Here is a 16,312-nt window from a genome sequence, read left to right on the forward strand (position 1 = left end):
ATGGCGTTCCGAAGACTATCACTTCTGATCGGGATGTTAAATTTTTGAGTCATTTTTGGATCGTACTATGGAAGCTGTTCGATACTTCGCTGAATCGAAGTACCACGGCGCATCCCCAAACCGATGGGCATACAGAGGTGACTAACCGAACACTAGGGAATTTAATTCGATGCATTTGTGGGGATCGACCTAAACAATGGGATCATGCTTTACCTCAAGCTGAGTTCGCTTACAACAGTGCCGTGCATACTGCAACAGGTGTGTCTCCTTTTTGTTTGGTGTATATGGCTGTTCCGAAGCATGCGGTGGATTTAACACGTCTACCTAAAGAGCATCGAGCTAGTGTTGCGGCAGAACGATTGGCTAATGAAGTTCATGACATTCAAGTCGAGGTTAAGGAAAGACTCGAGCAAAGGAATGCCAAATACAAGGTGGCTGCAGACAAGCATCGTCGTTTGAAGGTTTTTGAGGTTGGTGACTCTATCATGGTGTTTCTTAGGAATGAGCGGTTTCCGGCAGGCACTTACAGCAAATTGAAACCGAAGAAGTATGGTCCTTTCAAAATTTTGCATAAGATCAATGACAATGCATATGTGGTCGATCTTCCATCAACCATGGGCATTTCAAAAACTTTTAACGTTGCTGACTTATATGAGTATCGTGAGAATGATCCACTCTATCCAGATATGAACTCGGAGTCGAGTTCTTTCAAAGAAGAGGGGATTGATAAGGGACAAGTAATCCATCAGGATTAGAGTCCTAGCAGGTTTAGGATTAGAGTCCTAGCAGGTTTAATATTCAGTTATTTTTAATTTCCTATAGTTAGAGTCCTAGTATGTTTTGAGTTCTATTTTATCGTAATTTTCTATTTTCTAGTTTAATTAGGATTTCTTGCTTTACGCATTATATATAGATCCAGTAGGTTTATTTTCTAGCACGTTAATTTTTTTCCTTATCAATAAAATCGAGAGTTCTTTCTCAACTTTCTGGTGGATTCCGGAATTCGTTTGTTCTATAGATTAATTCGTAGAAATTAATTTTTTACCGTGCTTCCGTTCTGCGTCACGTACTCTCAATTTCATCGATTTACCCCCTTGTACTTGTACAATTTCCCAATACATCCATTTCCTTCAACTTTTGTCAATTTTGACTCTGACGCCGTTTGGTCAACTCTGTAAATTACAAAATTGCCACTGCCTATAACGCGTCGTTTCTCCTCTGTCAATATTGTCATTTCTTCTTCTCCCACCACTTCCCCTTCCAAAATATCCCCAAATTGAACCCCTAACTTAGTAAAAATCAAGACCCAAAAATTGATCGATTCCACCCAGTGCAAAGAAAAAAATATATGAATGTGTGAAACTTTCTCTTTTCTAATCTCGAGAGTCAAAATAAAAAAAAATCAATATTTACGTCAATATTTTGACTCTTGACCAAATGGCGTCAGAGTCAAAATCGAAAAAGTTGACGAAGAGGGTTGTATTGGGAAATTGTACAAGTACAAGGGGGTAAATCGACGAAATTAAGAGTACGAGGGGGTAAAGTGGTTCTTGGGCAGAGTACGAGGGGGTAAAGTGGAATTTACCCTTTAATTTATTGATCATTTTTGTTAACAGGTCAAATATAGAAATTCACGAGATTATGATATCGATGATGATCTATTGGTACACACAAATTGGACCGAGATATTTGATGCGTGTACCAAGAAACAGAGATAATAATTGAGCATTGTCGGGGCATGCTTACACATGGCCGGTCCTATGAATTTGGGGGCCCTAAGCAAGATTGAAAAAATGGCCCTTTTGTAGTTCCAATTTTAGTAATTTTTTTTTTTGCTGCCGAACATTAAGATCAATGTAGCTGCCATCGTTAATTTTATTTTGCAAGTTTTTATTAAACTACCAAAACAAAGATAAGATACTACTAACAAATTACATTATCCCTAAAAAAATTACATTTAGTGAAAAAATAAATGTAGGCTGAGAGTAATTTCAGTAAGTGAAAAAAAATGTAATAAAAATAAATACATTATTGAAGGAGGATAAAACTCGTAAACATTCTATAAAAGATATCACTTAAATATTACCCTTCTAGCATTTTTGTTGAAGCAAAATCACTGAGAGAGAGCAAGTACTAGGAGGCATTTGCAATTTTCAGAAAGTGCATGGCAAGAGAGGGATATTTTAAGATATGACATCTTCACCCCCGTTTTTGGGTGTTTTCCGTCAAAAACTAGAAAGCTGTGGGTGGAGGATAATATTCAACGTTACTTTGATAATTGCATTTTATACCCATCTTGGGGCTTTTTTATAATAGTCTAGGTAGACTAGATAATGATTTTTTATTTCCATTGTAGGGTTACTCTTTTTCCTTGTGTTAGGCCCACAAGTTTTTAACGAGGCCCCCGGCATATTTTAAATGGAATAATAAATCTTTTGGCCAAAAAAAATAATAATAACACACGAATATCGATCAATTCCAAAAAATTTTAGCCTAGGAAAAAGGACAAAAAACATATAATAAAAATCTAGACTTGTAAATTAGAGCCCAAATCTATTTTTCCTAGAATTTTGATGCGAAACAAATCACACTGCAGACTGAAAATTGAAATTAATTTACGAAAGACATACCTTTTAATTTTGGGAAAGGGCACAAAAAGTATTACAGTGAGTAGGGTAGAAAGATTTTTTAATTTCAATAAAAGTGTTTTGTGTCCATTATTTATGTTTTGTTTTTTACTTTTCTTGAAGCCCTAAGGGCCCATCAGAATTATAAAAAAAAGGGGTAATATGCTAGGAGTCCCTCAACACAAACTTAATTTGAAGTAGATGACAACCTCAAATAAAATATCTTAACTAAATCCTTAGTTCAAAATAAAATTTGACCCACATCCTTTTATTTTTCTTTAACCCGAAAATACCCTTAATATAAATAATAAAATATTAGGTTTATCTCTCATTCCTCTCATTCTCTCTTCTCACGGTCTTTTTTTCCCACTCACCACACCTCAATTTTTTCTCTCTTCTTCTCAACCGTTCCACATCTCTCTCCTTCTCTCATATTTTTGTCGTCAGCCCATCATGTTTTCTCTCTGTCTTGCAAATCAATGGGGGCAAACCGAGGATGCCACCGCCACTATGTCGAGATCTGAAGATTTTGAGGATCCATCCAGATCCGTCGCCGAGCAATAGAGTAGAGTGAAGGAGGCAAGACATAGATCTGAAGATCTCGAGGTTCCTGGAGACCTCGGCGACAGTGCGGTGGAGGGGGAGGGTGTAGAGGGGGCAGCGGAGGTGGGTCTATGGCGATGGCGGTGGTGGTCGTGGTTATAGATCTGGTGATGATTATGGTGGTGGTGGTCATTAGAGATGGTAATGTAAGGTTAGATCGATGGTTGGAGGCGATTGCATCAACCTAGGATTTTTTTACGATTCTAGGGTTTTAGTTGATGGCTAGGGTTGGTGGATAGTAGTTGGCGGCGACTGTGATTTGTTTGCTCTAGGGTTTGCCGACGGCTGATAATTTTTTTTTTATGCTAGGGTTTGGAATACTACGCCATAGTAAACCATAGTATACCGTAGTAAACTATAGTAAGCAGTAGTAAACTATAGTACACCGTAAACTATAGTACATCGTAGTATATCATAGTACACCAACATATAAAATTAAAACAAAATATAAAAACATATGTAAATTGGATTAAAAAAAACATGTTTTTTTCGTAATTTTCTATATTATATAGAAAAAAAAGGGTTTTTGTTTTGTTTTATATTAGTGTAAAAAATGCTTAAATGAAGAAAGAGAAAGAAAAGAAAGAAAGAAAAACGTGTATTTTGTAAAAATAAAAATATAGATGGAAGAATGAAAATATCCCAGACTAAAAAGATGATAAATGCAATATGAATTTTAATTAAAGCATAGTTTAAACTTTTAAGTGGGGGTATTTTTGGAATGATTTTTTATAAAGGATGTGTAGCAAAGATTTAGTTAAGCTTGTCATTTAGTTTTAATAAGTTTTCTCACTAGGGACCTATATCTTAAGGCCCCTAAAAAAAATTATTTAAGTTGGAGGTGCGTGTTGGGTGGCGTGAACTACCAAAATAAAGCACATAGTTGTTTTATTTTTCATGTAAATTACATATATTATATATATATATATATATATATATATATATATATATATATATATATATATATATAACATTTTTTTTTGGCCCTTTTGGAATTGGGGGCCCAAAGCCTTGGCTTCCTATAAGGGTCGGCCCTGTGCTTACACATTGGTGTCTCGATCAGACACTCAATGTATAGAATTAATGCGCATGTCCCGTGTTACATATATTAGTTTGGGCAAGCATTTTAGACAACGAGGGTGGCTACTTGATAGTAGACATGTATCAGTAGAAGAAATAATGATGACAATGTTCTAACAGATTATTGGGCATACTAAGCGTCTTCGTGTAGTGAAGTGTAGATTTTAACACTCTTCACAAACAGTTCATGCGTATTTTCACAAAGTGTTGAGTGCAATAATAAATATGGCAAGGGACATAATAGTACCAACAACATTTAAGCCGAATCCAAATATTTCGACAAGTTGTAGGAGGTTACACCGAATTTTTAAGGTAGATATTGTGTATCGTATCATTTTTCCGTCATTATTTAATTCTCTTCTTGTTTCTTCAATTTCTTTTTAATATAAATGTAGGGAGCAGTTGGTGCTTGATGGATACTAGTACATGTTGTTGTTCCGATTTCAAATCAAACTATGTACAGGGGTAGAGGAAAATGGTCAATGTTATCAAAATGTTTTAGGAATATGCGACTTTAATATAATGTTTACGTTCGTTTGGGCGGGCTCGGAAGGGCTAACACATGATTCAAAAGTCTTAACAGATACAGTTGTTGTCTGGGAAACAATTTTCCATGGCCTCCCGCTGTTATTACTTTAAATTCAAGCTATAAATTCTAATTATTTATACGTTAAATCTGATCTTGAATTATTTTTATAATTACAGGTAAATACTATCTTTGTGATGCACCATACACACATACTAGAGGATTTATGGTTATGTATAGCAATGTGCGATATTGGTTAGAAGATTATCGTCGTAGATGTGCTTTGACTAAAGAATAAACATTTAACCATGCTCATGCTCAACTAAGGAATGTCATTGAACGAACTTATGGAGTTCTGAAAAATAAATTTCCGATTTTAGAAAAGATGGCCCCTTTTTCATTAGATGTGCAAACAAATACAGTGAATGCTTGTTTTGCAGTGCATAATTTTATAAGAAAAAAGCGTAATAGTGATAAATTTTTTGAGGAACTTGATCAACCCAATATGCCTTTTGATGGTGCGAATGAGGATGGAAAAGACCATGAGAATGATGGTACAACTACCGGACCATGGTGGGGGTTCGAAGACATGCATTATATGAAAAATGTGGACGATGAGATAGCAACTCGGTTGATGCATTGAGTGACCAATTAGAATTTATAAAAATATTTGACGTTGATTTTACGACTTTAATCTTTAGGTAAATTTTAGCGACCTTAAAGTATTTCCATATTTTAGCTGTTTTTATTCGTGAATGTTATATTTATTAGTTGTTCGAATTTTATATTTTATCTATGTTAAATGTTTTAAATTTTAGGGTAAATTACAAACACCCCCCTGAGGTATGGTCAAATTACAAAAACACCCCTCTTGTTTGGATAATTACAACCACCCCTTCAACTCCTCAAATTTAGTGGAATCTTCGAGATTATATGGAATATTATCACTTTTGTACCCGTTTTATCTCATTCAAACTCTACATTGTGAATCAAGATCATAATATGTGATTTTTAGCTTGTATATATCAGTTTGTGGTGCATCGGAAACTGTATTTTTACACAAAACGAGTACAAACTAGAGCACATTTCACGGAATCTAGATGACTATGTTGAATTCGGCACCATTAGGGTGGAGGTTTAAGAAAAAATCATAGTTGAGGAGTAGATGTAATTATCCAAACAAGAGGGGGTTTTTGTAATTTGACCATACCTCAGGGGGTGTTTGTAATTTACCCTAAATTTTAAATTTTATTGATTAGGTAGATCATGCATAAAGTTGTGTTTATTTATATATGTTAATCAAAATTAATTAACAAATAAAATGCCAGCATTAAATAAGGGTATAATAGGAAAATAATAATATCCAGACATTAAGTTATCAAATGAATTTAATTGTTCAACATTCAGCATTAAGACACAATTTTAGCCATTCAGACACATATTCAACATTCAATATTCAGCGCTTAATCCTGTCAAACGGGCCCTTAGTAGAAGTGTTAGTATCAGTATCAGTATCTGTATTAGTAATGTGTCATTCTTCCTTTCATGTTCTAGTACTAATCGTTCTTTCAAAATAGTTGCGTATACATTTCATCTATTTTGCATTTTTTATAAGTTTTATTGTTGTTTGAGTAATGTCCATCACTGATTGGATGTCGTTAGTGACAAACTTGCAGGTTATTTAAATGTTACTTCTTTGCTATAGTGTTTGTTGTTAAGTTAGTTATTTTGTTAAGATTCACATGGTGTAGTAGATAGCATTTCATAAAATAGAGTTATACTATCTGTTTTAAATGATTTCACTTAATTTTCATGTCGCATTTTGCGCGTTTCGTGTTCTCTTCTTTATAATATTTAATTGAATTAGAAGATAAAGTTTATCTTTTTTTATTTCCTATCATTCTTTTTTACTTGAATTAGAGTTGTTACAAATAGATAGTCACTTACACGTTATTATTGTTCTCATATTGAAATTGATTTCCGTGCAACGCACAGGTGAAGTACTAAGTCAGTTATCCTTGGTAGTTTGTCCCTCTCATCAATGCCCATTTTTAGACTGGCATACACGTTGTACTTTTCAAAAAAAAAAAAAAAAAGAAAAGAAAAGTTTATATGGTTGACTTCTGCCAAATAGGTGTGATGTCAAATTGCCAAAAAAATAACAACCCCCACGATCTAGTTTCTTTAAGCAATCAATGCCCATGTTTAGAGATTGTGTGCTAAAAAATTGAATCATAAGGGGGTATATGCCAATAAAAGAACATGAATCAGTTTTTTAACAATTCCACATAACACATGGGTACTAATTGCAATAAACCCAAAAGTATTGACACATACAATTTATAATGCAACATTTTCAAAATCATTAACTTCAACTACCTCAATCGAAATTAATGAATTTTAATGATAATCATCTGGTCATAATTTATGTAAGATAAGTCTTAGTGTCTTACCTCGTCAAAATGTTTTGGAATTGACTACAATGCCCATTAGTTGTACTGCATGTTGTACCTTGATTATCACTTCGTCTGGTTGACTTTTGATCACATCTCTGCAAATTAAGCCAGGCTTTCTTATAATCATTTAATCAACAAATACTTATGCTAAAGTGTCGTTGTTCAATTTCATTGTAATCTATGTGAGGTGTAATTAGATGGTACGCAGACAATCGAGCGCCTTTTAAAATCTTCTCGTATTCCAATTGTCATAAAACCCTCTCCAAGAATCATAAAACATCTGTACGAGGAGATTCGTTCCTTGCAAGAAGTTCTCGAAGAATTGGATAGCAGCATCAACATCGACAGAGAGAGAGTGAACGCTTTGGATGGACAAATCAGGGATGCATTATGGGAATTCGAAGATTTTCTCGAATCCCATATCTCGAATCAGTTTCTCTCTCAATCACCATCCGAGAGACGACAGCCATTGACATTCTCCATGCGAGACGTACGACGAGATATCGAGTCATTTACAACAACAGTGAAGAAGCTGAAGAAGGCGTACGTTGACGAATTACACAACCGGTTATTGGAGCCTCCCGAAGAAGACGGTATCGATGCTGTTAAGTCAACAATTGATCTTGGTGTAAACAAGGAAGCGTTTTTCGATCTGTTAGAGAAAGTCAAACATTATCTCTATTCTGACAAGGGGATTCGGACCGTCGCGCTGTATGGGATGGCGGGCATCGGGAAGACTACTCTTGCCAAGAAAGTTTACGAAGATCCATTAAATACTGATTATTATTTCGAATTTTGTGTGTTTGTCACGGTAGGCCCGAGATATCAGTTGAAAGAAATCTTGAAATGTATTCTAGCTCAAGTTGATCCGGATCACGATTATTATACTAAGCAGATGCTTATGGAAGGAGATGATGAAGTACTATCTGAGTATGTTTATGAAAGTTTGAGGGATACGTCATACTTCATCGTGTTGGATGATGTGTGGGACATACAAGTCTGGCATGATTTGGAAGGCTCTTTTCCGCGTGACGTAGATTCCGAAAGTCTATTCTTGCTGACAACTAGGCTACGAGGAGTAGCCGAGTCGTGTTTTCGTGGTTATGCTATTGAAATGCCTTTTCTGGACAAAGGAGAAAGTTGGTCTCTTCTCGAGGACAAGGCTTTTTCTCAAAACGAGTTTTGCCCGCCCCAGATTAAGGATGCTGGAAGAAAGATTGCCGAGAATTGTGAAGGTCTTCCTCTTCTGATAGTCGCGGTTGCTCAATTACTATCGGGAATCGACAAGACATCGGAGTGCTGGAACAAGGTAGCAGAGGAAAAGGAGTCGATGTTTATGGATGCAAATGATCAAACTGTGTCAAAGGTACTATTTCCAAGCTATGAATACTTACCTCAACATTTGAAATCATTGTTTCTCTATATGGGAGTATTCCCTCAAAATTACGAGATCCGACTTTCTAAGATCATCAAATGGTGGAGCGGTGAAGGATTTCCCGAGCCATTTCAGAACAAAACTTCAGAAAGTAGTGCTCTAGAATTCTTGAATGAACTTGCATCAAGGAATGTCGTCAAGGTCCACAAGAGGAGCACTGACGACAAAGGAATAAAAAGTTACGGCCTCCATTCTTCGTTTCGGTACCTGTCTAACAAAGAAGCTGGGAAGAACAAGTTTTTCTACAATTTAAATGTTTGTGCTGATGGTTTAGCAGAAGGTTTGAAAGGCCAGCGTCGACTGTGCATTCGCAATAACGTTTTATTCGCTATCAAAGATGTGTACAACTCAATCATGTCCGCTTCAACGGTATGTTCGCTCCTATGCCCTGGTCCACATCATCCATATCCTGTACCAATATGCTTGGAATATTTAAGGTTGCTAAGGGTACTCGATGCTCTTACAATTCGTTTCTACGAGTTCCCAAAGAAAGTACTTAATCTAGTTCATCTGAGGTACCTTGCCTTTACATTCAACAGGCAGCTCCCTGCTTCCATATCCAAACTTTGGAACCTTAGGTGTTTGATTATTCTTCAGAATCTAACTATTATAAAAGCCGATGGGAATTCTTCGTATATGCCTATAAAGATATGGAATTTGCAAGAGTTGGAGCATCTTCAAATCATGGCAAGCAACCTACCCAAACCTCGTAACGGATCTCTCTTACCAAACCTTTTGGCACTCGTAGATGTTAGTGCTCAAAGTTGTACCAAAGACGTTTTCGAAAGAATCCCTAATCTACAAAAGTTAGGAATTCGAATTGTATTGGCTCTCGGCAACGCCGGTCAACAATATTTGCTCTGCCTCAATCACATCTCCGATCTCCGTGAACTAAAAACACTTAAATGTGTCGTTGTGAATCCTGAAATCACGTCTGAGGTTGTCTCTCCACACGCTCGTCTTTCAGTCTTTCCGAAGAGTCTTGTAAAGTTGACATTGAGCGGCCTAGGATGCCCATGGAAAGAAATACGCAAGATCTCTTCGTTACCGAATCTTAGAGTCCTCAAACTGCGATGCTATGCTTTTCGAGGTCCGAAGTGGAAAGTTGGCCGCGATGAGTTTCAAGCGCTTCGATTTCTTCTGATTGAAGACGCTGATCTGGTGCATTTGGCATTCACAGACAATGATTACGCCGGCTTCGAAAATCTTAGTTGCCTTAGCATAAAGCATTGCTACAAGTTAAAAAAGATCCCGGTGCATTTTTGCTTTGCTCTTGACAAGATTGAATTAGTCGACTGCAACCCACGCGCCGTCGCTTGTGCAAAGAAAGCAAGAGATAATAACTGGGCCCACTATTATTGCGGCTTTGCATTTGCTATTGATGTTCAATCTTCATGGGATAATGAGGACGTTAAATCTACCATTCCATTCTAATTCTATCTTAGAACATCTCCAACCCACTGTTGTTTTTTTTGCTTTTTCTTTTTTGAGTGTGTATAATCCTTTTATATTACTGTTTTTTGTTTTGTTTTATTTTTATGTTTTTATTTTATTCTTTTTTCTTTTTCTATATTTTTATGTTTTATATATTTTTCTGCAATTGTAAGAGTTGAGATAAAAAAAAATGTGATTTTTTTTTGTTACATTTTAAAATGTATTAGACTAGGTGCACGTGGCTTATTAATTTTCTTAGGGTTAATAGCATTTGCCAGTTGTACTTTGCGTGTTTTTGCACGTTGTCACCTTAACAAAAATTGCATGAGCACACCCAAATCTGTTATTTTGACTCACTTAACTACCTAGGAAGAGCGAAGCACATGACTAATAACATGGGTTTTTTTGTATTTTAATTTGAAAATATGATATGTGTTGTAAAATGGCCTATTTATCTAGCTCTTTGGTTTGTGTTTGTGGAAATACATAAGAACATAATAACAATAATGGAGAGCGAATGAGAGAATGCAAAGAACAAGAATCCGTAGAGAGAAAATTGTGGGTATACATGGGGAGGGAGTTTTTCTCATTAATATAGGTGTAAGCCACCGGAAGTTACAAGGAGGAGTTACAAATGGAAGTTCCATGGAAGTTATTTCCTGCACACATCATGGGACTAAGGTGTGGGAAGTTTACACTAGTGGGAAGTTGAAAACCATCAAGTGGTTATGTTAGGAAACCACACATTCCATACTATTTACAACACTCCCCCTTGGGTTCCTATCAAACCACTATTGTGCTTTTTGTGTTGCCTCGTTAAAACCTTCCGAGTCATAAAACCCATTGGGAAAAAAACAATCTCGGTTAGGGAAAAGAGTACAACGCACAATCTTTTCAATCAACAAATGTTGCCTCATTAAAACCTTGTCGAGTAACTAAAACCCTGTGGGAAAAATAAACCTCGCACGAAGGAAAAAGAGTACAACAGGGCACTCGGGTATCTTCTGGATACTGAGTACCTACAGGGTACTCCCCCTCAAGTTAACTCCCCCTGATGTCTACAAGGGAGCGAGCTTGTATAATCTACGCAAGTCAAAAGCCTTAACATGAATTTTCATAGTGACTTTAGGCGAAGACTTAGTAAATAAGTTTGCGTAGTTAACTTAAATCATGATATGCTGGATCATTTCAGCTCTTATTGTTGTTGATTGAAGAAAACTTCAAAGCTATGTACATGGAGTTATCACTTTAATGAAGCCCGTCTTCATTTGCTCAATGCATACTGTATTACAGTAAAATACAATATCGTAGGATCTTTTGTGTTAGTCGATTCACAGGAATCTCGAACATGCATAATCATGGCTTCAGGCCAAGTGCATTCACTCACTATCTTGTGAAACAAACATCATGCATGATTTGATCTAGTGACAACCGATGTACATTTCATAGAATCCCAAGACATAGCTATTTTCCCAATACTTAACCATGGATTGGGAACGAGCCTTTTGTGGATATGACTTCTAGTCAATGCCAATATAAACCACAAGTTTCGCCTCATTCATTGATGCATAGAGTAAGGTGAGATAAGTCTATCATATAAATTTACCGAAAAATCTTAATCATATCGAGTACATGGAGTTAAGCATAATAATGCATATATTGCATTTACATATGGCACTTCTGGTGCTAACACTTCCTCGTCCTTCTCCATGGGACGAAATGAATCATTGGACCTATTCCACTTTCCAACTCCTATAGGTGTTACTCGATAATTTATCTTTATCCATAACATCTTCTGGATGTAATTCGATTGATGGACAAAAATTCAATTGACATGATAAATTTGAAGTCGGTAGGGACAAGAAATTAGTCTTCTTTAGATCTTTGATCTTGAACTCAAATTTTCAACAATTGAGTTTTTCTTACTTGACTTCTAGTCTAAATCAAGTTTATGTCCTTTATATAAATTGTAGTAATAGGAACAATCAAAATTAATTATTGTTCACATATTCTCTTCCGAGCAATTGTTCACTTAGGCAATTGTCTTATATTCTTCTAGAATATTTCTAGTCATAATTAAAGTGAACATCTCAGCCCAACTGAGTTTATGTTCCGTGATCTGGAACTAATTGCTTCGGGAAATCGAAGTCCTTATGGAACTTTCATATAAATACTTGTATCTAGATTCTCATTAGATACTTTGTGACCACGTATTTAATAACATTCACCATGAAAGAGTATACCTCTTTAAAATCAATCTCAGTATTCTGAGGAATCTTTGAATTATGAGATGAGTCTTCGAGCTCCCAATCTCATTTGCCCATAAATCATTGTACTGTGAGATGAGTCTTCTGGCTCTAAATCTCGTTCGAGCTATGAGATGAGTCTTCTGGCTCCAAATCTCGTTCGAGCTATGAGATGAGTCTTCTGGCTCCCAATCTCGTTTAAGCTATGAGATGAATCTTCAGGTTCCCAATCTCATTTGAGCTATGAGATGAATCTTCTGGTTCCCAATCTCATTTCATTGATTGAGCTATGAGATGAGTCTCCCGGCTCCCAATCTCGTTTAAGCTATGAGATGAATCTTCTAGTTCCCAATCTCATTTGAGCTATGAGATGAATCTTCTGGTTCACAATCTCATTTCATTCCTTGAGCTATGAGATGAGCTTAATGGCTCCCAATCTCCTTTGAGGTATGAGATGAGCTTTTTGGCTCCCAATCTCGTTTCTTTTCTTTGTGAGTACTCACTTATATCTCATGGGTGAAATTCAAGGAGTTGTAGGAACTACTGGTCTCTACACTCTCCATTTTATCAAGGAATCAAATTCAGCTTGGATTGATTTTGGCCATCATCCATTTGTTTACACTTATCAATTGATCGAGGTTTTTATCAATCACTCGTTAAAACATTCAGTAGCTACTGTGTAGGGAAGTTTATCATCGATGATCATTTCATCCCAATACCACATCTCGTTCATGCATGAATAACTAACCGAGTTTTTACTATTCACGGAATGGATATTAATGTCGAGGCGTCCCCCGACTTCGTCTGCAGGACGAATCCATAGTCCGGAATTATTTTATGAGATGGATCAAGTGGGATCCCATTTATACTAGTGCTAACCGGATTCAATTGTTGGACATTCATCCACTTCCGGGGGTGAGAAATCATTTGGTCCCATTGCGCTCCCCCTATCCTAGGAAGGGAGGCAAGACTAGTTAGCATGGATTTATGGCTTACCCGTAATTGTCCTTCTAGGACATCTGCCATTGCTGGCTTACTTGAGATCTCGTCACTTTTTCAAATCAGAGAATGAGTCTGACATTATTCGTTCTACACGACTTCATATTGTTTTTTCGAAACATTAGTATGGACGTTCTTTTCAGATTTTTAAGTCGTCCCATACGACTTGACGCCGTTCTTCAGGAACGTTACGATGCACATTACTTGCAAATCTATATTTTCATCCCGCACGACTTCACGTCGTTCTTCAGGAACATTAGTATGGGTGATCTATTAATCTATGTATCAATTCTCTGATGTAGGGGATCTTGATGAGACACTGTGGGGTCGTCTCACACGACTTCACGCCGTTCTTCAGGAACGGTAGTGTGAACGTTCTTTCCTCCCCCTAACGGCGGGAAGACAGTCTCATCAAAGTGACAGTCCGCAATTTGAGCGGGTAAGAGATCGCCTATATTAGGTTTTAAATTTTAGTTAAAGATGGTGATACATAGTCCACATATATCTCCTTGGATTACCTCCAAGAAATGAATTGAATCATTATATGTATGTGCGTATGCTGACATATAATCAAATTACTTGATTTCGAGCAATCGACAACTTATGCTTATGGCATACAAATTGTGGTTCTACATAACCGTGTCGAAAATTCCTCTAATTTTCCCAATGTACGCTTCTGGTCGTACATGTTAGAGATGATGCACATATATTCGATTTCTTGGCTTCAATGATTTCAACATAATAACCATTAGCTCAAATATCTTTAAAGTTGAACAACGTTCTACTGGAACGTGGAGAAAAAAAATGAGCTACTTCAATGGGCAAAACTGTGCCATAAAATAACATAATGTAGACATTACCATAACCATCTATCAAAACTACATGTGCCTCATTTAGTTATCAAAGAGGTCTTCCTACAAATAGACATGAAATTAATAAAAATACGACTTATCTCTAAGGATAGTATGTGTAGTCGCACTATCTGCCAGACATTTATCCCCACATGTCATGTCTACAGAGTTATATAAATTTAATCATATATATTCAGTACTTCAGGTACTAAATAAATTCAACAAGCAAACACCACTGAATAACATAATAATTAACTTAGAACACATAGTGACATAAACATATGGTCCAGAGCATAAACTAAACATGATCCACATACGAATACAGTTCATAACATGAGCATATGAAATGCGATGATTGGAATTCTATACACTAATAGCTAGAGCATAAATGACCATAATGCATATTTCATGAAATCAACACTTCAATCATATCCCAACCTGGATCATTTGGTCAGATGTGCCCAAGTATGGGAGTTGAGTAACGGCCTCCACGAGATATTAACATCTACCAAATCAGTCGATGTTGGTGCATTATTATTTGCATACCCAACCCCAATGTTCATCGCACTTCAGGTGCGCGACCAATTCTTAGATCCACTATATATAAAACATATATTTATGTTCTGATTTTGAGCTCTATTCGGATTTTAAAGGTCATATACAAATCGTTTATGAACATTTGCTCCTTGCTTCAGGCAAGCGTATTGTCTTTTGGTAATCAAAACGACTAGTCAGGGTATCCCATTCTTTATGAGGACCCTCGTTCGATGAATATTCCAAACGAAGGATTTCATCTAATTATCTCGTAATCAGAAACATAGTCTCAGCCTTCTGGGCTTTATTTACCTAATAAATTATACTCGAAAACAACCATTCTCAATTGCTCACTAAGCTTATGGATCTTAACATCCATTCTCCAACCAAAAAAAACTGTCACCAAGTACATTAAGTTGGGTAAACTCGAGTTTGCTCATGTGTTTCATCTCAAATCAAATAGAATAATGAGTATTATTGTTTTATGGGAATGTAACCTCCATAAACAATTTCATGAATATTTTGCACATATTAGAACTTCCGGTCTAATAATTCATACACCACATGTTCATACACATTCATGGATTTCATACGATAAACCATAACGACAAACAAAATATTGTTTACCATTTTCATATCACAAAATTACATATGGCAAATATGGATCAATTGAATAAAATTCTCCATTAGAGATGGACCAAAATCTTCATGCAATTAAGACTTTGTAAATTGTCAAATATACAAAATATAACATGCTAAATAATATAAACAATATATAGCATATAAAATCTCATATAAATTCAAGGAACTAATTCTGAAATTATTCCGGTAGATAATCATGAATTAACTAAACAGATCCATAATGTTATCAAGTATCAGCAGTGCATTAGATCATCTTAAAATCAAATGACCAAGTAATTGTAGCAAAATTTTCTAACAATTCATGCAATACAAATTCAACCAAGAAAACAAAATATTAATATGCCTACAATCACGTTCAGTAAGAAACATAAACAATTTCACATTCATCATCAAATATATTCACCCCTCATTCTACAGTGCATATTTATTCATAAGCTTCTTAGTGCACTGTATTCTAAAATATTATGATAAAACATTCATAATACAATTTCATATCAAATCCTCGAAACATGAAATAAACCAGCAAGGTACTATAATCATTTGACAATATACAATCACACATTTATCGTCGCTATTCATTGAATCCGGAATGAATGCAAATGATAAAATAATTTGCTACACCACATACCAAAAACAATCATTGTGATATTTATACCATACTGTAACATAATTAAGCATGCTTCCAATAATTACGAATCACATCATATTTTGAAATTATCCATAGTATAGATGAAGTAATGACTTGAAGATAAATATGTACTTCATGCATTTCATGCCATTAAATAGATCTAGTGCATCTCTTATGAAATCGAAATTGCAAGGGATTACGGCTTACTTGAAACGCTTAAACCCAAATGTTGAAGAATATATTGTATTCAT

At 35.8% G+C, this 16,312-nt stretch overlaps 1 protein-coding gene across 1 annotated transcript; it reads left to right on the forward strand.

Moving 5' to 3' along the window:
• Positions 1 to 7,427: 7,427 nt before the first annotated feature.
• Positions 7,428 to 10,370, forward strand: LOC105973278 (putative late blight resistance protein homolog R1A-10). Its single transcript, XM_012998300.2, has one exon. The coding sequence runs from the start codon at positions 7,774 to 7,776 to the stop codon at positions 10,159 to 10,161; it is 2,388 nt and encodes a 795-aa protein (XP_012853754.2). The 5' UTR covers positions 7,428 to 7,773; the 3' UTR covers positions 10,162 to 10,370.
• Positions 10,371 to 16,312: the final 5,942 nt, after the last annotated feature.

Source organism: Erythranthe guttata, chromosome 4 (genome assembly GCF_056151865.1).
Source record: "Erythranthe guttata isolate IM_541 chromosome 4, IM_541, whole genome shotgun sequence".
NCBI lineage: Eukaryota > Viridiplantae > Streptophyta > Magnoliopsida > Lamiales > Phrymaceae > Erythranthe > Erythranthe guttata.

What these genes read in the sequence shown, in the direction of transcription:
- LOC105973278 (XM_012998300.2), top strand. Translation starts at nt 7,774, where the DNA reads ATGCGAGACGTACGACGAGATATCGAGTCATTTACAACAACAGTGAAG.